At 62.4% G+C, this 17,085-nt stretch overlaps 3 protein-coding genes across 3 annotated transcripts; 1 reads left to right on the plus strand and 2 right to left on the minus strand.

The window, feature by feature from the left end:
• The first annotated feature begins 263 nt into the window (after nt 1-263).
• LOC115916423 (intercellular adhesion molecule 5-like) lies at nt 264-5,051 on the plus strand. Its single transcript, XM_030970135.1, has 8 exons — nt 264-394; nt 831-1,109; nt 1,177-1,485; nt 1,625-1,903; nt 1,973-3,133; nt 3,441-3,714; nt 3,789-4,048; nt 4,550-5,051. Exons 1-8 carry the CDS (start codon nt 337-339, stop codon nt 4,762-4,764), a joined length of 2,835 nt encoding a protein of 944 aa, XP_030825995.1. The 5' UTR covers nt 264-336; the 3' UTR covers nt 4,765-5,051.
• A 658-nt stretch (nt 5,052-5,709) lies between these two features.
• FDX2 (ferredoxin 2) lies at nt 5,710-6,650 on the minus strand. The gene is made up of 4 exons (XM_030970192.1): nt 6,535-6,650; nt 6,330-6,436; nt 6,029-6,116; nt 5,710-5,928 (listed from the first exon to the last, which is right to left on the minus strand). Exons 1-4 carry the CDS (start codon nt 6,642-6,644, stop codon nt 5,772-5,774), a joined length of 462 nt encoding a protein of 153 aa, XP_030826052.1. The 5' UTR covers nt 6,645-6,650; the 3' UTR covers nt 5,710-5,771.
• A 2,003-nt stretch (nt 6,651-8,653) lies between these two features.
• RAVER1 (ribonucleoprotein, PTB binding 1) lies at nt 8,654-15,938 on the minus strand. The gene is given in 15 exon segments (XM_030970177.1): nt 8,654-8,880; nt 8,955-9,020; nt 9,781-9,909; nt 9,994-10,071; nt 10,402-10,472; nt 10,572-10,665; nt 11,085-11,254; nt 11,780-11,858; nt 12,103-12,194; nt 12,271-12,400; nt 12,707-12,898; nt 13,382-13,498; nt 13,500-13,879; nt 14,916-14,988; nt 15,729-15,938. Coding segments are annotated over 15 exon segments (2,019 nt in total). The 5' UTR covers nt 15,930-15,938; the 3' UTR covers nt 8,654-8,733.
• Between the last annotated feature and the right edge of the window lie 1,147 nt (nt 15,939-17,085).

The following is a 17,085-nucleotide window of genomic DNA, read 5'->3' on the forward strand; positions in this document are numbered from 1 at the left end:
GGGGGGACGGGGGGTCGGCGTGGGCGGGGGGAGGAGCAGCCCCGCGGGACCGGCGGCGCGCGCGGCAGCGGCGGAGCTGCCTTCGGCCTCAGCCGCCTCTTCCTCCTCTGCCCCATCCTCCTCTTCCTCTTCACCCCCCCGCCTGCGTCCTCCTCCGCTTCATCCCCCTCCCCATCCTCATCCTCCCCCTCCTCGCCGTTTCCATCCCCCTCCTCATCCTCCTCTTCCTCCCCTTCTCCCCTCCCTCCTCGCCGTCTCCATCCTCCTCCGCTCCATCCTCGTCCCCATCCTCCTCCTCCTCCTCCTCCTCTTCCTCCCCCTCCTCCTCCTCTCCCGATGGGCCCCCCCGGCCCGGCCACGCGGCTCTTGCCCCCCCTCGTTCTGGCGCTCGCAGGTAAAAGGGAGGGGGGAGTCGAGGGTTCTTTTGGGGGGGCGGGGGGAACCCAGAATGGGGAGGGGGCATCTCTGAGGATCCCAAAAATCAGCGACCATTAACTGGGGGGGGGAGCCCGAAATCAGCAGCGACTTTTATTGGGGGGGCACACGACCCTGGGGACCCCCAGAGACCTCCCCAAAACACCAGAGGCCCTTTAGTGTTGGGGGGGCACACAGGGACCCCCAACCCAATTGTGGAGACCTTAAAACTGGGGGGGGGGGTCACAGGCAGGGACCCCCAGGACCCCAAAATCAGAGTGACCTTTAGGACCGGGGGGGTTGGGGACACACGGGGGCACCCCCAGGACCTGGCAGTGGGGGGGGGTCTCAGTCCAGGGTCACCGGGGTCCCCCCCAGCCGGAACTGGGGGGACTGCCCGCGGTGGGGTCCCGCAGGGGTCGCCCGGGGCACCTTCACGGTGGTGGCGTGGCCGCGGGTGGCCGTGGTGGCCTTCGGGGGCTCGGTGACCGTCAACTGCAGCCGCAGCGCCTGCCCGGGGGACAACGCCACGCTGGGGCTCGACACCGCCCTGCCCGCGACCCCCGGGCCCGGGGGGCTCCGCTGGCAAAGCTTCCGGCTCCACAACGTGTCCCGGTGGAGCCCCGGCCCCGTCACCTGCTCCGGCCGCTGCGGCGACACCGAGGCCAACGCCAGCGCCGGCGTCCTCGTGTACCGTGAGTGCCTTGGGGAGCCCCTGGGGACACCGAGGGGACACCGCGGTGGCATCCGCCTCGTCCGCAGAGCTGCCGGAGCGCGTGGAGCTGGAGCCGGTGCCGGCGGTGGCCGTGGGGGACAGCCGCAACCTGACGTGCCACGTGCGGGAGGTGGCCCCGCTGCGGAACCTGACGGTGACGCTGCGGCGCGGGGCAACGCTGCGCACCGAGAGCTTCGGCGACGCCGAGGGCAGCGCCAGCGTGGCCGTGAGCCACGTGCTGACCGTCACCCGCGGCGACCACGGCCAGGACGTCACCTGCCACGCCGAGCTGTCCCTGCGGCCGCACGGGCCCCTGTTCGCCCGCGCCGCTGTCCCCGTCACGCTCTCGGTGTTCGGTGAGCGGCGGCCGTGGCGTCCTTGTCCCCATCGCGGGGACCGCGTTGTCACCCTCGCGGTCATCGGGATCCTGTCCCCGGTTCTGGGGACGTGTCCCGAGTGCCGGTGACCCCGCGTCCTCCCCCGGTGTCCCCGCAGCTCTCCCGGATCCCCCCCAGCTCCAGGCCCCCGCCATCCTCGAGGCCGGCGCCGTGGCCAACGCCAGCTGCCGCATCACCGGCGCCTTCCCGGCCGGGGACATCCGCGTCACGGCCGCGCTGGACCAGGAGCCGCTGAACGTCACGGCGGCGGTGGCCGGGGACACGGTGACGGCCAGCACGGCGCTGTCCCCGCGCAGCCCGGGCCCGCGGGAGCTGAGCTGCACGGCCGCGGTGGCCACGGTGGCGCGGACGGCGCGGAGGCAGCTCCACGTTTACCGTAAGGCGCCGGGGCGGGGGCGGGGGCGCCGCGGACCCCCTCGGATCCATGCGTGGGACCTTCCCGCAGGATTCCCCGCGCCCGCGCTGGAGCTGAGCCCGGCCCCGGCCGCGGCGGGCAGCGAGGTGACGGTGACGTGCCACGCCGGGAACACCGAGCCGCCCGCGGCGCGGCTGCAGCTCCGCGATGCGGACGGCGGGGTCCTGGCCGAGGGCCCGCAGCCCCGGCTGCAGCTCCGGCTGCTGGCCCGGCGCCACGACGACGGCCGCGAGTTCCGGTGCCGGGCCAGCCTGGCGGTGGGCGACAGCGTGGTGACAAAGGACGCGGACGCGCGGCTGGCGGTGCTCTGTGAGTGTCGCGCCAGCCGCGGCCCCGCCCGCCCCTCCCGGCATTCCCCAAATACCTTGTTTTTCTCCCCAGATCTTCCCGAAATCCCGGCCAGCGGCTGCCCCGGTAACCGCACGTGGGTGCGGGGAGCGCGGGAAGCGCTGTCCTGCCGCGCCACCGGCAACCCCGCGCCCACCGTGGTGTGCGGCCGCGACGGCGTCGCCGTGGCCACCGGCGAGCCCGAGCCGGTGACCCGCTCCCGCGCCGGGACCTACGTGTGCAACGCCACCAACGCGCTGGGGACGCGCAGCCGCCGCGTCACCGTCCGCGTGGAGTGTGAGTGGCACCGGGTTGGGGTTCGGGGGCCCCTCGGCGGCCGCCGCGGTGACCGGGTGGCCTCTGTGTCCCCCCAAGATGAGCCCACGATGTCCGAGTCGGGGTGTCCGGCACGCCGGGTCTGGGTGGAGGGGCAGCGGCGGGAGCTGGAGTGTCGCGCCGATGGGGACCCCCCGCCCAGCACGCGCTGTGCCCGCGACGGCGGCACCCGAGACGGTGGCACCCGAGACGGTGGCACCCGAGACGGTGGCACTCAGCACGGTGGCACCCAGCACGGTGGCACCCGAGACGGCGGCACCCGAGACGGTGGCACTCAGCACGGTGGCACTCAGCACGGTGGCACTCAGCACGGTGGCACCCGAGACGGCGGCACTCGAGACGGTGGCACTCAGCACGGTGGCACCCAGCACGGTGGCACTCAGCACGGTGGCACTCAGCACGGTGGCAGCCAGCACGGAGGGGTCGCCCGCGGCCGCGTGGTCACCCGGGCCGATGGCGGCCGCTACGTGTGCAGAGCCACCAACAGGCACGGGGTGGCCGTGCGGAGCGTCCTTGTCACCGTGGAGTGTGAGTGCGACACCGGGGAGGGGAGGGGACACCGGGGTGTGCTGGGGGTGGGGATGTGGCAGGGACCGGGACCGGGGTGGGGCGGGGCAGGGGGGACAGGGGTGTCACATCCATGCCGGGAATTCCAGAGCCGTGCCGAGATGGATGGGATGAGGATGAGGATGAGGATGGGGATGGGGACGGGGATGAAGCCGAGCCCGGCTGCGTTCGGAGCGGTCCCGGCGGTGCCGGGGGCTCTCCCGGTGGATCCCGGGAGGGTCGGGGCGGTCTCACGGGGCTCCCCCGGCCGCCTCCCCCCGTTTTCCAGACCAGCCGAGCCTGGGCGAGCGCGGCTGCCCCGAGCGGCGGCGGTGGCTGGAGGGGACCCCGGCCGAGCTGGGCTGCGCCGCCACCGGGAACCCCCCGCCCCGCGTCACCTGCGCCAAGCTGGGCGACCCCGCCAACGCCACCGAGCTGGGCGACAGCCAGGAGCCGCCCGGGCCACGGCCAATGTCACCCACGCGCCCACGCGGGCACCTACCAGTGCCGGGCCACCAACGCCGCGGCTCCGCCGTCCCGCAACGTCAGCGTGGCCGTGGAGTGTGAGTGCGGGGCGATTCGGGGAGAACCGCGGGTTCGGGGCAGCCTCAGCACCGCCGCTGTCGCCCTGGCGCAGACGGCCCCGCCGGCGTCACCGTCGCGCGTCCTGCCCTCCGCCAACGTCACACGCGGCGGCGGCTTCACCGTGGACTGCGGCGCCGGGGGTCCCGGCGCCCACCTACACCTGGCGCTGCCCCCGCCCCCAACCTGCGCTGGGCGCCGACAACCGCTTCGGTCACGGTCACCGGGGCCACCACGGCCAACCGGGGCTCTACACGCGTGCGGCGAGCAACCGCACGCGGCGGAGGGCCGGCAGCGTCGTGGTGCGGGTGGACGGTGAGCGAGGGGGGGGCGGGGCGGCGGCGCGCGCGCCCTGCCCCGGTATCGGCGGCCCTGCCCCGGTATCGGCGGCCCTGCCCCGGTGTTAGCGGCCCTGCCCCGGTATCGGGGCCCTGCCCGGTGCGGCGGCCCCGGTGCAGCGGCCCCCCGGTATCGGCGGCCCGGTGTCGGCGGCCCTCCCGGTACCGCGGCCCTGCCCCGGTGTCGGCGGCCCTGCCCGGTGTCGGCGGCCCTGCCCGGTACCGGCGGCCCTGCCCCGGTGTTAGCGGCCCTGCCCGGTATCGGCGGCCCTGCCCCGGTATCGGCGGCCCTGCCCCGGTATCGGCGGCCCTGCCCGGTGCGGCGGCCCTGCCCCGGTATCGGCGGCCCTGCCCGGTATCGGCGGCCCTGCCCGGTATCGGCGGCCCTGCCCCGGTGTCGGCGGCCCTGCCCCGTGTCGGCGGCCCTGCCCCGGTGCCGGCGGCCCTGCCCCGGTGTCAGCGGCGCCTCCGCCCGCAGAGAGCTGGCTGGTGCTGCTGGCGGCGCTGGGAGCGCTGGGCGCGGTCACGGCGCTGGGGCTGGCCGTGGCCGGCGGGTTCTACCTGAAGAGCACGGCGTGCAAGAAGGGCGAGTACAACGTGCGCGACGCCGAGGGCTCCTCCGAGGCCGCCTGCCTGCACCGGCAGCGGGAGCCCCGCCCGGAGGTGTTCGGTATCCAGCTGAGCCCGCCCTGACCGGCACCGGCACCGGCCTGCGGGAGCTCCAAAGCCGGCCCAGCGGGGTTTGGGGCGGTTTGGGGAGGGGAGGATGGCGAGGATTCACCCGGAGGCGCCCGCTGGCACCGGGACCGGCACCGGGACCATCCCCGTGGGGTTTGGGGGTCCCCACAGACCCCGCCTCGGGGATTTTGGGGCGATTTGAGGGGTTTGGGAGCCGCGCCGAGCGTGGCACAGGCACCACTCAGGGCTGGGTGCTCCGGGGGGGCCACACCCAATAAAATGATCAATAATCGATCAATAATCGATCAATGAACGATCAATGAACGATCCTGTGCTCACGGGGTGTCCCCCACGGGACCCCGGCCTCGCCACCTCCTGTCCCCAAGCCCCCCACGGGACCCCCATCCTCGTCCCAGATCCCTCCAAAGCAGCACCCAAATGAGCCCAATTACTCATTAATTAACTAATGAGCCAACGCTCGTTATGCAAATCCAGAACCGCGGGAATATTTTTTTTTGGTGGGGGGTCGCCCTGTAACCCCCCTGGGGCTGGACCCCCCCCTTGGCAGGCAGTTTGGGGACGAGTCCCTGAATGTGAGGGTGGCCGCGGATGAGGGGAAATTAATTTATTTTTGAGGGGGGTCCCCCTTCCCTGGGGGGTCTGGGAGTTCCCTGCCCAGATAGGGGGGCTCGGGGTCAGCGGGGTTTGGGGTCAGGGGGGTTTGGGGGTGTCCCCTCGGGGTCAGAGGGTTTTAGGGATTCCCCCCCCGGGGTTTGGGGTTTCCCCTGCGGTTTTTGGGGTCTCCCACGGGTCAGGGGGTTTCAGGGGTGCCCCCGGGGTCAGTGGGTTTGGGGTCAGAGGGTTTGGGGTCAGTGGGTTTGGGGTCAGAAGGTTTGGGGTCAGAGGGTTTGGGGTCAGAGAGTTTTTGGGGTCAGAGGGTTTGGGGTCAGTGGGTTTGGGGTCAGTGGGTTTGGGGTCAGCGGGTTTGGGGTCAGTGCGGTTTGGGGTCAGAGGGTTTGGGGTCAGTGCGGTTTGGGGACGTGCCCGTCCACGTAGAAGTTGCGGGTGAGGCGGGGCAGGGCGATGCGCGCCCCCTCCAGCGCGGGGCTCAGGCGGAGCTGGCAGCCGAGCCGCGAGTTCTCCTGCAGCAGCGGCGCCTGGTCCAGCAGGTCCTCCTCCCTGCGGGGGCACGGACCCGGTAACGGGGAACCGGGGGGACCGGGTAACGGGAACCGGGGGGACCGGGTAACGGGAACCGGGGGGACCGGGGGGCCCTTACCGTTCGTCCGGCGCCGGGAGCCGGCCCAGGTGCGGCTCGCTGATGTAAACGTGGCAGGTGGAGCAGGCCAGAGAGGCCTCGCAGGCGCCTGCGGCAGCGGGACGGCCCGGTGAGCGCCCGGGAGCACCGGGACCGCCCCGGCAGCACCGACACCCTCCCGGCAGCACCGCAACCGCCGCGAGACCTCTCCGGCAGTACCAGGAGCCTCCCGGAGCCCCGAGCGCGTTTCCGCCAGTCCCGTTCCCAGCCCCGCTCCCGTTCCCGGTCCCGCCCCCGTCCCGCTCCCGTTCCCGGTCCCGACCCTCCAGCTCCAGCCCGTGCCGCTGCGCCAGGTGCAGCACGTTGTCACCGACTCTGCCGCGCACCGGCACCTGCCGCCCCTCCCGGTCCACGAAGACGACGTTAACCCTGGGGAAAGGGGGGGGGGACACACGACACCGGGCTCAGCACCGGGCCCCGGTTCCGTTCGGGCGCCGCCGCCCCGGGGGGGCGTTCCCGGTACCCACAGGGCGGCCTCGGGCTCCTCGGCCGGGGCCCCGGCGCCGCTGAGGCCGCGGGAGACGCCGCGGAGCAGCCGCCGCGTCACGGAGCCGCCGCGCGCCACGGGCGCCGCCATGCCGGGCGCACGTGACCGCCCACGTGACCCCGCGGGGGCGGGGCCCGCGCTGGGTCCTAAAGCCCGGCCGCGGATTTGGGCAGAAATTGGGGAATTTTGGGGAAAATCGGGGATTTTGGGGTCCAGGGGGAGTTTGTGGGGTCAGGCACGAGGAGGGGGCCTCTCTGATGGGGAAGGGGGGTGTTGTGGGCAGGCTGGGTGATTTTTTGGGGAGGGGGCGCAAGGAGTTCCCCCCGACATGAGAAGGAAGCAGAAATAACGAAATGACACCGAAATACCAAAATAATAATAATAATAAAAAAAAGGTGGGGGCAGAGATATAAATAGAACTTTATTTGGGGGGGAAGGGGGCGAGGGGGACACAGCCCCCCCCGGATCCCCCCTTACAGCAAAACCAGACAGTAAAAACAGAGAAAAGATTCAAATCCCGGGAAACCCCCCCAGAAAACGAAGGAGAAAGGAGGAAGATTTGCTCAATTAAAAACCAAAACAGCGTTGAAGTAAAAAGGCCGATTTTACCCCAAAAAAGCGTAAAACGGCAGCGGCTCCAGTTGTTAAAAAAAGGGGGAAACACAAAAAAAATAAAAATAAACAGCAAAACAATGCACCCAGTGAAATGGTTAAAGAGAGGGATTGGACCCCAAACAAATGGGGAGACCCCACCCCAAAACCAACCCCAAAGCGGGGAAAACCCCAAAGTGGGAAAAAAGTGGGAATCCCCCCCAAAAAAGGCCGGGGATGCCTGGAATTTTGGGGACCCCACCCCAAAAGCAGCAGTTAAGGCAGGGAGCGTTTCTGGGGGGCTCCGGGGGCTGCTCTGGGGAGGGGGAGGCAGAAAAAAAAAACCAAAAATTTAGGGAATCCTCCCCGAATCCTTCAAGGGGTGCTGAAAATCTTAAAATCGCTTAAAAACAAAAACCTCAAAAAAAAAAAAAACCCAAAAAAACCCCAAAAACGGGGATTAAAACAAAAATAAATCCAGAGGAAACAAAACTGTGATGAAAACAAAGCAAAAACCGACGCGCAGGGTTTGGGCAGGATTTGGGATTTTTTGGGGTTTTTTTTGAGGTTTTTGTTTTTTTAAAAAAAATTATCTTTGGGGTTTTTTTGGGGGAGTTTTTTGGAGGATTTTTCTGAGATTTTTGGGAGGGTTATTTTGAAATTTTTGCGGGGGGTTGTTTGGTTTTTTTTAAATTTTTTGGAGTTTTTTGGGGGATTTTTTTGGGGGATTTTTGGGGGTTTTTTGGGGTTTGTTTTGGGATTTTTTGGGGGATTTTTTTGGGGTTTTTTTTGGGGCTTGTTTTGGGGTTTTTTGGGGTTTGTTTTGGGATTTTTGGGGGATTTTTTCGGGGTTTGTTTTGGGGTTTGTTTTGGGATTTTTTGGGAGATTTTTTGGGGTTTGTTTTGGGATTTTTTGGGGATTTTTCGGGGTTTGTTTTGGGGTTTTTTGAGGGATTTTTGGGGGATTTTTTGGGGTTTGTTTTGGAGTTTGTTTTGGGGTTTGTTTTGAGATTTTTGGGGGTTTGTTTTGGGGATTTTTTTGGGGTTTTTTGGGGTTTGTTTTGGGATTTTTCTGGGGGTTTTTTTGGGGATTTTTCGGGGTTTTTTTGGGGGATTTTTTGGGGTTTGTTTGGGGTTTTGGGGTTTTTGGGGGTTTGTTTTGGGGTTTGTTTTGGGGTTTTTGGGGGTTTGTTTTGGGGATTTTTTGGGGGTTTGTTTTGGGGTTTGTTTGGTTTTGGGGGTTTGTTTTGGGGATTTTTTGGGGATTTTTTTGGGTTTTGTTTTGGGGTTTGTTTTGGGGATTTTTTTCGGGGTTTGTTTTGGGGTTTTTTGGGGTTTGTTTTGGGGTTTTTGAGGGGTTTTTGGGGGATTTTTTGGGGTTTGTTTTGGGATTCTTTTGGGGATTTTTTTGGGGTTTGTTTTGGGGTTTTTGAGGGATTTTTTTGGGGGATTTTTTTGGGGTTTGTTTTGGGGTTTTTTGGGGGTTTGTTTTGGGGTTTTTTCGGGGTTTGTTTTGGGGTTTTTTTGGGGTTTGTTTTGGGGATTTTTTCGGGGATTTTTTCGGGGATTTTTTCGGGGTTTTCCCCCACTAAAATATCCTTTTTCTCTTCAGGTAGGAGTCGGCGTAGTGGCCGCCCAGGCCCTGCGAGTGCTGGCCCACGTAGGAGCCCTCGGGGCTGGGCTCGGGCGACGGCAGCAGGTGGGAGAAGCCCCTCTTGTGCCCCCCCAGCGGCGTCTGCAGAACGAGAATTCCCGCTCGGGCCGGCTCCTTTTGGGGCCGTTTTGGGTCATTTCGGGGGCGTTTGGTACCTTGGGGTGAGAACTGGGGGGAGCCAAGGCGAGGATGGAGTCGGAGCTCGGGGGGACGGCGACGGCCTGGGGGGAAAAACAGGAAAAATTCAATTTGAGGGGGGTTAAAGGGGGCTTGCAAGAGGGTTTCAAACAATTTTTAAGGGGTTTTAGGGGTTTTAAGGGATTTTAAAGGATTTAAATGGATTTTAAGGGGCTTTACAGGGGATTTTAAAACAATTTTTAAGGGATTTTAGGGGTTTTTAAGCAATTTTAGGGGTTTTTAAGGGATTTTAAGGGATTTAAATGGATTTTAAGGGGTTCCGGGGGGATTTTAAAACAATTTTTAAAGGATTTTAGGGGTTTTAAGGGATTTTAAAGGATTTTAACGGGTTTTAGGGGATTTAAATGGATTTTAAGGGGTTTTATGGGATTTAAAAACAATTTTTAAGGGATTTTAGGGGTTTTTAAGGGATTTTAGGGGTTTTTAAGGGATTTTAAAGGATTTTAGGGGATTTAAATGGATTTTAAGGGATTTCGGGGGATTTTAAACAATTTTAAAGGATTTTAGGAGTTTTTAAGATTTTAAGGGGTTTTAAGGAGATTTTTAAAAGGCTTTTTAGGGATTTCAAGAGGGTTTGGAAGGAATTTTAAGGAATTCTAAAGGATTTTAAGGGAAAAAAAGGTCTGGGGTGAAAATCATTAAAATTGGAGGGATTTGATGGGATTCTGATGGGATTTTAGGGGATTTTGATGGGATTTTAAGGAATTCCTAGGGAGTTTGATCAGATTTTTAAGGATTTAAGGGAAAAAGGGCAGGGATGCAGAATTTGGGGAGGGGTCTCACCTTGCTCAGGTGGCTCTGCTTGAGCCCGGCCTGGAGGCCACTGGTGAAGTAGGAACTGGGGGATCCTGAGAAAAAGGGGGGCCCCGGGGGTCCCAGAGCCCCCCTGTCCAACCCCGAGGAGGGGGAGACCTGCAAGGGGAGCACAGGCAGCTGTAAACCCCCAAAAAACTGCAAAAAACCCCAAAATTCCCCCCAAAAATTCAGGTTTTTTACCTTGTGCCTGCCGTGCCCGAAGCCCCCCAGGATGGAGCCGTGGTCGCGGGGCTGGGGGAAAATCCGGGACCCCAAATCCTGCCCGGGGCAAATTGGGGGTTCAGAGGGGGGGATCCCCAAATTCCCAGGAAAAATGGGGAGTTTGGGGGTGGGGGGTGTCTTTAATTCCCACGAAAAACAGATTTTGGGTGTTTTCCCCTCCAATTCCCATAAAAAACTGAGGTTTTGGGGTTTTTTTCCTCTCCAATTCCCATTAAAAAATTGAGGTTTGGGTTTGGTTTTTTCTCCCCTAATTTTCTGGAAAAAACAAAGTTCTCCAACTCCCAGGAAAACCAGGGAATTGGGGGTTTTATCCTCAGCTTAAAACTCCCCAAAACCTCCCAGTTCCAACCCAAAATTGCCCCTGACCGGGAACTCCACGGCGAAGGCGTCGGGCGGGGGGGTCCCCAAAACTCCGGGTTTCGCCTTAAACCCTTTTCCTGGGAAAAAAGAAACGTGGGATTGGTTAAAAAGAGGGAAATCTGCCCCAAAAAAGGGGGGAATTTCTGGGAATAAAAAGGGAATTTCCTGCGACTCACCGGGCAGGCCGGGCGCGGGCAGCAGGCTCTGCAGGTTCAGGTAGGGATTGAGGGGGATCCTCAGGTCTTTGGGGGGCTCCCCCAGGAGAGAGACCTGCGGCGGAATTTGGGGGGGCTCAGGGAGGTCCCCGAGGGGGTTTGGGGGGTCCTGGGTGGGGTTTGGGGGGATCTTGGTGGGATTTGGGGATTCTTGGGGGCATCTCAGGAAGCTGCCAGAATCTGGGGGTCCCATCCGAGAATTTTGGGGGTCTCACCCCGGATTTTTGGGGGTCTGAGCCTGGAGTTTTGGGGGTCCCACCCTGGAGTTTTGGGGGTCTCACCCCTGATATTTGAGGGGGAAGCGCACCCCATTGTAATTGGAGGTCTCATCCCAGAATTTTGGGGGTCCCATCCTGGAATTTTGAGGGTCCCACCCCTGATATTTGAGGGGGAAGCGCACCCCATTGTAACTGGAGGTCTCATCCCAGAATTTCGGGGGTCCCAGCCCAGATTTTGGGTCTGGGGGCTGCTCACCGTGGGGGCGGGGGCTCCGCTCTCGCCCTGCTGGGCTTTGGGGAGGGGCTTGGGGAGGGGTCCCAGCGCCGGGGGGGTCCCTGGGGGTCCCAGCGCTGCCTTGTCCTGCGCCAGGAACGGCGCCAGCACCGGGGACTTCCCGCGGGGCTGGGCCCCGTCCCCGGGCGCGCCTGCAGCGGGAGGGAAGGGGCTCAGAGCCAGCCCGGCCGCAGCCCCCCGAAAATGGGAACTCGGGGGTGTGGGAATGGGGGAAAAACGGGAAAAGAGCTCAAAGCAGAGGGGAGAGCGAGTGGGGCTGGGGGACACACAGGAATCCCCCATTTCCAAACCCAAAATTCCCATCAGAATCCCCTTTTCCCACCCAAACCCATCTTTTCCCACCCCAAACCCCCCTTTCCCTACCCAAATCATACTTTTACCACCCAAACCCCCATTTCCCATTCAAATCTCTATTTTCCCAACCCAAATCCCCCTTTTCCCACCCAAACCTCCCTTTTCCCAACCAATTCCCCCTTTTCCCATTAGAATCCCCCTTTCCCCCACCCAAATCCCCCTTTCCCCACCCAAATCCCCCTTTCCCCACCCCAAATCCGAGGTTTCCCGTTTTTGGGGGGAATTTTCCCTTCCCCAATTGCCCCTCCAGAGGGGAGAGCCCCCCACGTGGGGCTCCAGGTGTGCTGCAATTCCGGCTTTACCTGAGGGGATCTCCCCCAGGAGCTTCCCGGGGGGCTGGGCCAGGGAGCTCAGCGGGGAATCGCCCAAAATTCCCGGTTTCTGGAAGGGAAAAAAAGCAGGAAAACGCCCTGAAAAGGGAGATTATCCCCCCCCAAAAAAACCCCATGGAAGTGGATTATCCATGAAAAAATCCATGGGAATCCTGACCCTGCGTGGAAAGAACCCTGGGAAAGAGCAAAATTCCAGGGAAAAAAGCTGGGAAAACAGGAGAATTCCAGGGAAAACAGGAGAATTCCAGGGAAAGCAGGAAAATTCCAGGAGAAAAGTGGGAATTTCAGCCTACCTGGGCCTGGCTGTGCAGAGCCAGCTGGAGCAGAGCCGTGGAGAGAGCCGGGTTGGGCACCAGGGGAAGGGAGGGAGCAGCTCCCAAAATTCCTGCTGGGAACAGGAGGAGGAATGGCACAGGAATTCCCCAAAATCCCCGTTTTTTGCCCCAAAATTCCCCTCGTACCCTGCTTGGCCCCCAGGGCCCCCTGGAGCAGGGGGTTGAGCAGCAGCTGCAGTGAGGCCGGGTTCCCCAGGCTGCCCAGGATCTGCAGCAGGGTGGGCTCGGGGAGCAGCCCCTTGCCACGGTTCAGAGCCTGGAACAGGGAAAATGGGATTTGTGGGGTGTGGGGAGCTGAGGGATCCAGGGGAAACCCCAAAGATTTGGGGGTTTGGGATCTGGGATTGGGGTTTTGGGGTGTGGGATCTGGGATTGGGGTTTTGGGGTTTGGGATTTGGGGGTTTGGGATTTGGGGTTCCTGATCCCGGAAAGATCGGGGTGATCCCAGCAGGATCCCAGCTCTCAGCACGAGCACAACGCCCAAAAATCTCAGGGCAAGGCAGGGAGGAGGAAGAGGAGGACGAGGATGATGACGAGGATGCTGCTGCTGAGGAAGGCTCACCGTGGCCTGGGCGGCGATCAGCGCGGCCAGCATGCTGCGGCCGGAGGGCCCGGGGGCCCAGAAGGACACACGGATGTGCTGCCCGGACAGAGGGAACCCGTCCGTGGCCTCCTGGGCTCGCTCGGCCGCCTCGGGCGACTCGAACTCCAGAACAGCAAAACCCTTGGGCTGCCCGTCCTGCCCGATGGCCAGCTGGGGACAGACGGACAGGGACGGACAGGGGGACAGTGAGGGACAGTGGGGACAAACCGGGGGAAATCCCACCCAGAACCCCAAATCCGCCCTGAATCTCTGGATGTCGCCAGTCATCCTAAACGCCCCAGCCCCAAATCCATCCCAGGCACCCAAACCCCTAAATCCACCCTTCATCCCCTAATCCCTTGGATCTCACTAAATTCCTCCTGCATCCCCAAAGCCCGGACCCCAAACCCTCTGTGTGACCCAACCTGGCAGAAGGAGGGCTCGCAGACCCTCTGGAACACCCCAAAGCCCACCTGGCAGAAGGAGGGCTCACAGACCCTCTGGAACACCCCAAAGCCCAAACCCCAAAGCCCACCTGGCAGAAGGAGGGCTCACAGACCCTCTGGAACACCCCAGAACCCCCAAACCCCAAACCCCAAAGCCCACCTGGCAGAAGGAGGGCTCGCAGACCCTCTGGAACACCCCAAAGCCCACCTGGCAGAAGGAGGGCTCGCAGACCCTCTGGAACACAAAGCCCTAAGCCCCTGCAGAAGGGCGCTCCAGACCGCTGGAACGGCGCAGCCTGTCCACGCCGCAGAACAGGCAGCGCGAAGTGCAGCAGCTCGGGGGCCTGTCCACGCGCGGCGCGCAGTGCCGCATCCACCCAGTGCACGTGCAGCCTGCGGCTGCCCAGCTGCTTGCCCAGCAGCTCCGAGCGCGCCCGGGCTGCCGAGTCCTTCTTCATGAACTCCACGAAGCCGTAGCCCTTGGAGTGGCCCGTGGCGGGGCTGTAGACCAGGAAGCAGCGCTCCAGGCTGCCGAAGGGCCGCAGCAGCTCCTCGAACTGCGGCTGCGTCAGCAGGCGCGGCAGGTTGGCCACGCACAGCACGGCCTCCGTGGGCTGCAGCTGCACCCGCAGCGCGCGCTGCCGCAGCGAGCGGCCGTGGAAGCGCCCGACCGCCGAGGCCGCCTGCTCGGCCCGTGAAGCGTGGAGAGAGAGGGAACGGGGCTGGGAGGGGAGATGGGGCTGGGAATGGGGCTGGGAATGGGGCTGGGAATGGGGGAGATGGGGCTGGGAATGGGGCTGGGAATGGGGAGAGATGGGGCTGGGAATGGGGAGAGATGGGGCTGGGAATGGGGCTGGGAATGGGGGAGAAATGGGGCTGGGAATGGGGCTGGGAATGGGGAGAGATGGGGCTGGGAATGGGGCTGGGAATGGGGAGAAATGGGGCTGGGAATGGGGCTGGGAATGGGAGAGATGGGGCTGGGAATGGGGAGATGGGGCTGGGAATGGGGAGATGGGGCTGGGAAGAAAAATGGGGCTGGGAATGGGGCGGGAATGGGGCTGGGAATGGGGGAGATGGGGCTGGGAATGGGGGGGAAGAATGGGGCTGGGAATGGGGCTGGGAATGGGGGGTGGGGCTGGGAATGGGGGAGATGGGGCTGGGAATGGGGCTGGGAATGGGGAAAGATGGGGCTGGGAATGGGGCTGGGAATGGGGCTGGGAATGGGGCTGGGAATGGGGGAGATGGGGCTGGGAATGGGGCTGGGAATGGGGCGGGAAGAGATGGGGCTGGGAATGGGGCTGGGAATGGGGGAGATGGGGCTGGGAGTGGGGCTGGGAATGGGGCTGGGAGTGGGGCTGGGAATGGGGCTGGGAATGGGGCTGGGAATGGGAGAGATGGGGTTGGGAATGGGGCTGGGAATGGAGTTGGGAATAGGACTGGGAATGGGGAGAGGTGGGGGGAAATGGGGGAGAAATGGGGTTGGGCAATGCGGCGGGTTAATGGAGAAACGAGCTTGGGAACAGGGCGAGAAACAGGGAGACAGGGGGTTTGGGAATGGGGAGGAGAAACAGGGCTGGGAATCGTGGAGAAACGGGGTCTGGGAGTGGGGAGAGTTAACGGAGAAATGGGGTTTGGAAAAAGGGAGGACTCCTGGAAAAAGGGGGCTCGGAATGGAAGCGCATCCCAGGCTGTTCCCTGATGTCCCAGGGATCCAGGGCTGATCCCCAACGCCCAGAGCTGCTCCTCACCCGTCCCCTTGTACTTGTCCACAAAGCAATACTTGAGCTCGTAGTCCTTCAGCAGCTCGTGGATATCCTGGAGAAAAACGGGATTTTCCATGGAAATGGGGGAAAAGAGAGTGGCGCTCACAGGGCGGGAAGGATCCTTCCCTTTTGCCAAAGCCCTTTTCTCCAGGAATCCTTCCCCTTTTCCCACTAATCTTCCCCTTTTCCAAACCCCATTTTTCTAGGAATTTCCCCATTTCCAAACCCCATTTTCCTAGGAATTCCAAACCCCATTTTCTAGGAATTTTCCCAATTCCAAACCCCCTTTTCCCACCGCCCTTTTTGAGGACTCCCGAATTCCCGGGAATTCCCGGGGGCCGCCTCAGGATCCTCGCGGTGCCCCCAGTTTGACGTTCCAGGCTTTATCCCAGGGTTTATTCCCTCAGGACACCCCGGGAAGCTCCGGCTGCTCCTCCTCTTCCTCCTCTTCCTCCCAGACCGGCTCCTCCGGCTCCAGCCTCTGCCCCTCCCCAGTTAATTCCCAACCTTCGGCCTCGGGGCGATGATTTCACCCCGGGACCGGGACCGGAAAAACGCACCCGGGGGGGCTGCGGGAATTCCAGGCGGCTTTTTGGGGGATTCGGGATTTTGGGGGGAAAAGCCGGGATTTGGAGGCAGAGCAGGGAAAGGTTCGGGAGGAAGGAGAGATCCGGGATCGATTCCGGTCCCGGTTCTCCGCTCAGTGCCCGCGTTCCCATTTCCGTTCCTCTTCCCGGTTTCCCCTCCTTGCCCTCACCCCGGTTCTCCGTCCCGTTCCCGGTCCCTCCTCACCTGGTTGGTCACATCCGCCGGTAAGCCGCGGATCAGCACCTTCCGCCGATTGCGGAACTGCCGCTCGCTGTGCTCCAGGCGGCTCCGCACCTCGGCCGGGTCCAGCGGCGGCAGCTCCTCCTCGGGGGCCAGGCCGGGCCCCGCCGGTGGCTCCGCTCCGGGCCCGGGCCCGGCCCCGCTCACCGACAGCGCCGCCGCCATCTTGGCCCCGCCACCGCCCGCCACGCCAACAACGCGCCTTCTCATTGGAGGAGGGGCCGGCCCCGAGTATCCGAGGCGGGGATTGGGCGGCGCGGAAAAACACCGCGGATGAGCCGGCGGCTGCTATTGGGTGGGAGGGAGGGCTCGTTGTGTCCGCGGCTGGGATTGGGCAGCAGCGGGCGAGCCCCAAGATCGCAAATTCCTATTGGTTGGTTCCGTTGGACCGTTGATCACCCAAAACATCCCAAATAGGGATCCCCAAAAACCCAAATAAATACCCAAAATTAACCCAAAAAATACCCAAAAAAACCCAAATGGAGACCCCAAAAAAACCCAAACAGAAGCCCCAAACACGAAGCCTTTTCCATCCTTTATTCAGGGACCCTCTGGATCCCCCAAAATCCCCGGGGTTCCCCCCGAATCCCAACCCCCCGCCCCAAATTCCAGGGGATTTCCCCCAAATCCCCCCCAGCTCCCGGGGGGGAGGGCACAGCAGGCAATAAATAAGGGAATTTTTGGGAATTCCCCAAAACCCTGATAAAGTGCCAGCTTTGGTTTGGCTTTTTCTTCATGGAATTCCCGTTTTCTGGGTTTTTTTTTGGGGGGGGAAAAGGCCCCAAATCCTGGGGGGCAGGAAGGAGATCCAGCCCCTCGCACCCCCCAAAACCGACCCCAGCCCCAAACTGGGGGGAGAGGACGGGGCTGGGAAGAATAAGGCAATAATTCCAGAAATGCACAAATCCCCCCTTTTCACCCCAAAACCTCCGGCCCCAGAGCTCGTTCACAGTGTTTGGTGGGAGGGGGGAAAAAAATCAGGAATTTTGGGGGCTTGGATCCGGAATTTTGGGGAGGTTGGGTCCGGAATTTGGGGTCCCCCCTCTTCCCATGGAACTTTGGGGGGGTTTTTCCTTGCATTTCACAAATTTTTTGGGTTTTTCCCCATTTTCTATGGATTTTTTTGGGGGATTAGCCCTCACCCCATTCCATGGGATTTTTTTGGGGCTTTCCTCCCATTCCATGGGATTTTTTCCCCCCATTCCATGGATTTTTGGGGGTTCCCCCCCCTCCCCATTCTATGGGATTTTTTTGGGGTGTTTCCCCCCTAATCCCATGGGATTTTTGGGGGGGTTTCTCCCTCCATCCCATGGCATTTTTC

This window comes from Camarhynchus parvulus, unplaced genomic scaffold, assembly GCF_901933205.1.
Source record: "Camarhynchus parvulus unplaced genomic scaffold, STF_HiC, whole genome shotgun sequence".
NCBI lineage: Eukaryota > Metazoa > Chordata > Aves > Passeriformes > Thraupidae > Camarhynchus > Camarhynchus parvulus.

Bases quoted from the DNA above. Each gene is read 5' to 3' on its own strand.
- LOC115916423 (XM_030970135.1), top strand. From the start codon at position 337: ATGGGCCCCCCCGGCCCGGCCACGCGGCTCTTGCCCCCCCTCGTTCTG. The intron at 395-830 runs GTAAAAGGGAGG...GGGGTCCCGCAG, and splicing joins CCTCGTTCTGGCGCTCGCAG to GGGTCGCCCGGGGCACCTTC. The intron at 3,715-3,788 runs GTGAGTGCGGGG...GCCCTGGCGCAG, and splicing joins CGTCAGCGTGGCCGTGGAGT to ACGGCCCCGCCGGCGTCACC.
- FDX2 (XM_030970192.1), bottom strand. From the start codon at position 6,644: ATGGCGGCGCCCGTGGCGCGCGGCGGCTCCGTGACGCGGCGGCTGCTC. The intron at 6,437-6,534 runs GTGGGTACCGGG...CCCTTTCCCCAG, and splicing joins GAGGAGCCCGAGGCCGCCCT to GGTTAACGTCGTCTTCGTGG. The intron at 5,929-6,028 runs GTAAGGGCCCCC...GTGCCCCCGCAG, and splicing joins CTCCCGGCGCCGGACGAACG to GGAGGAGGACCTGCTGGACC.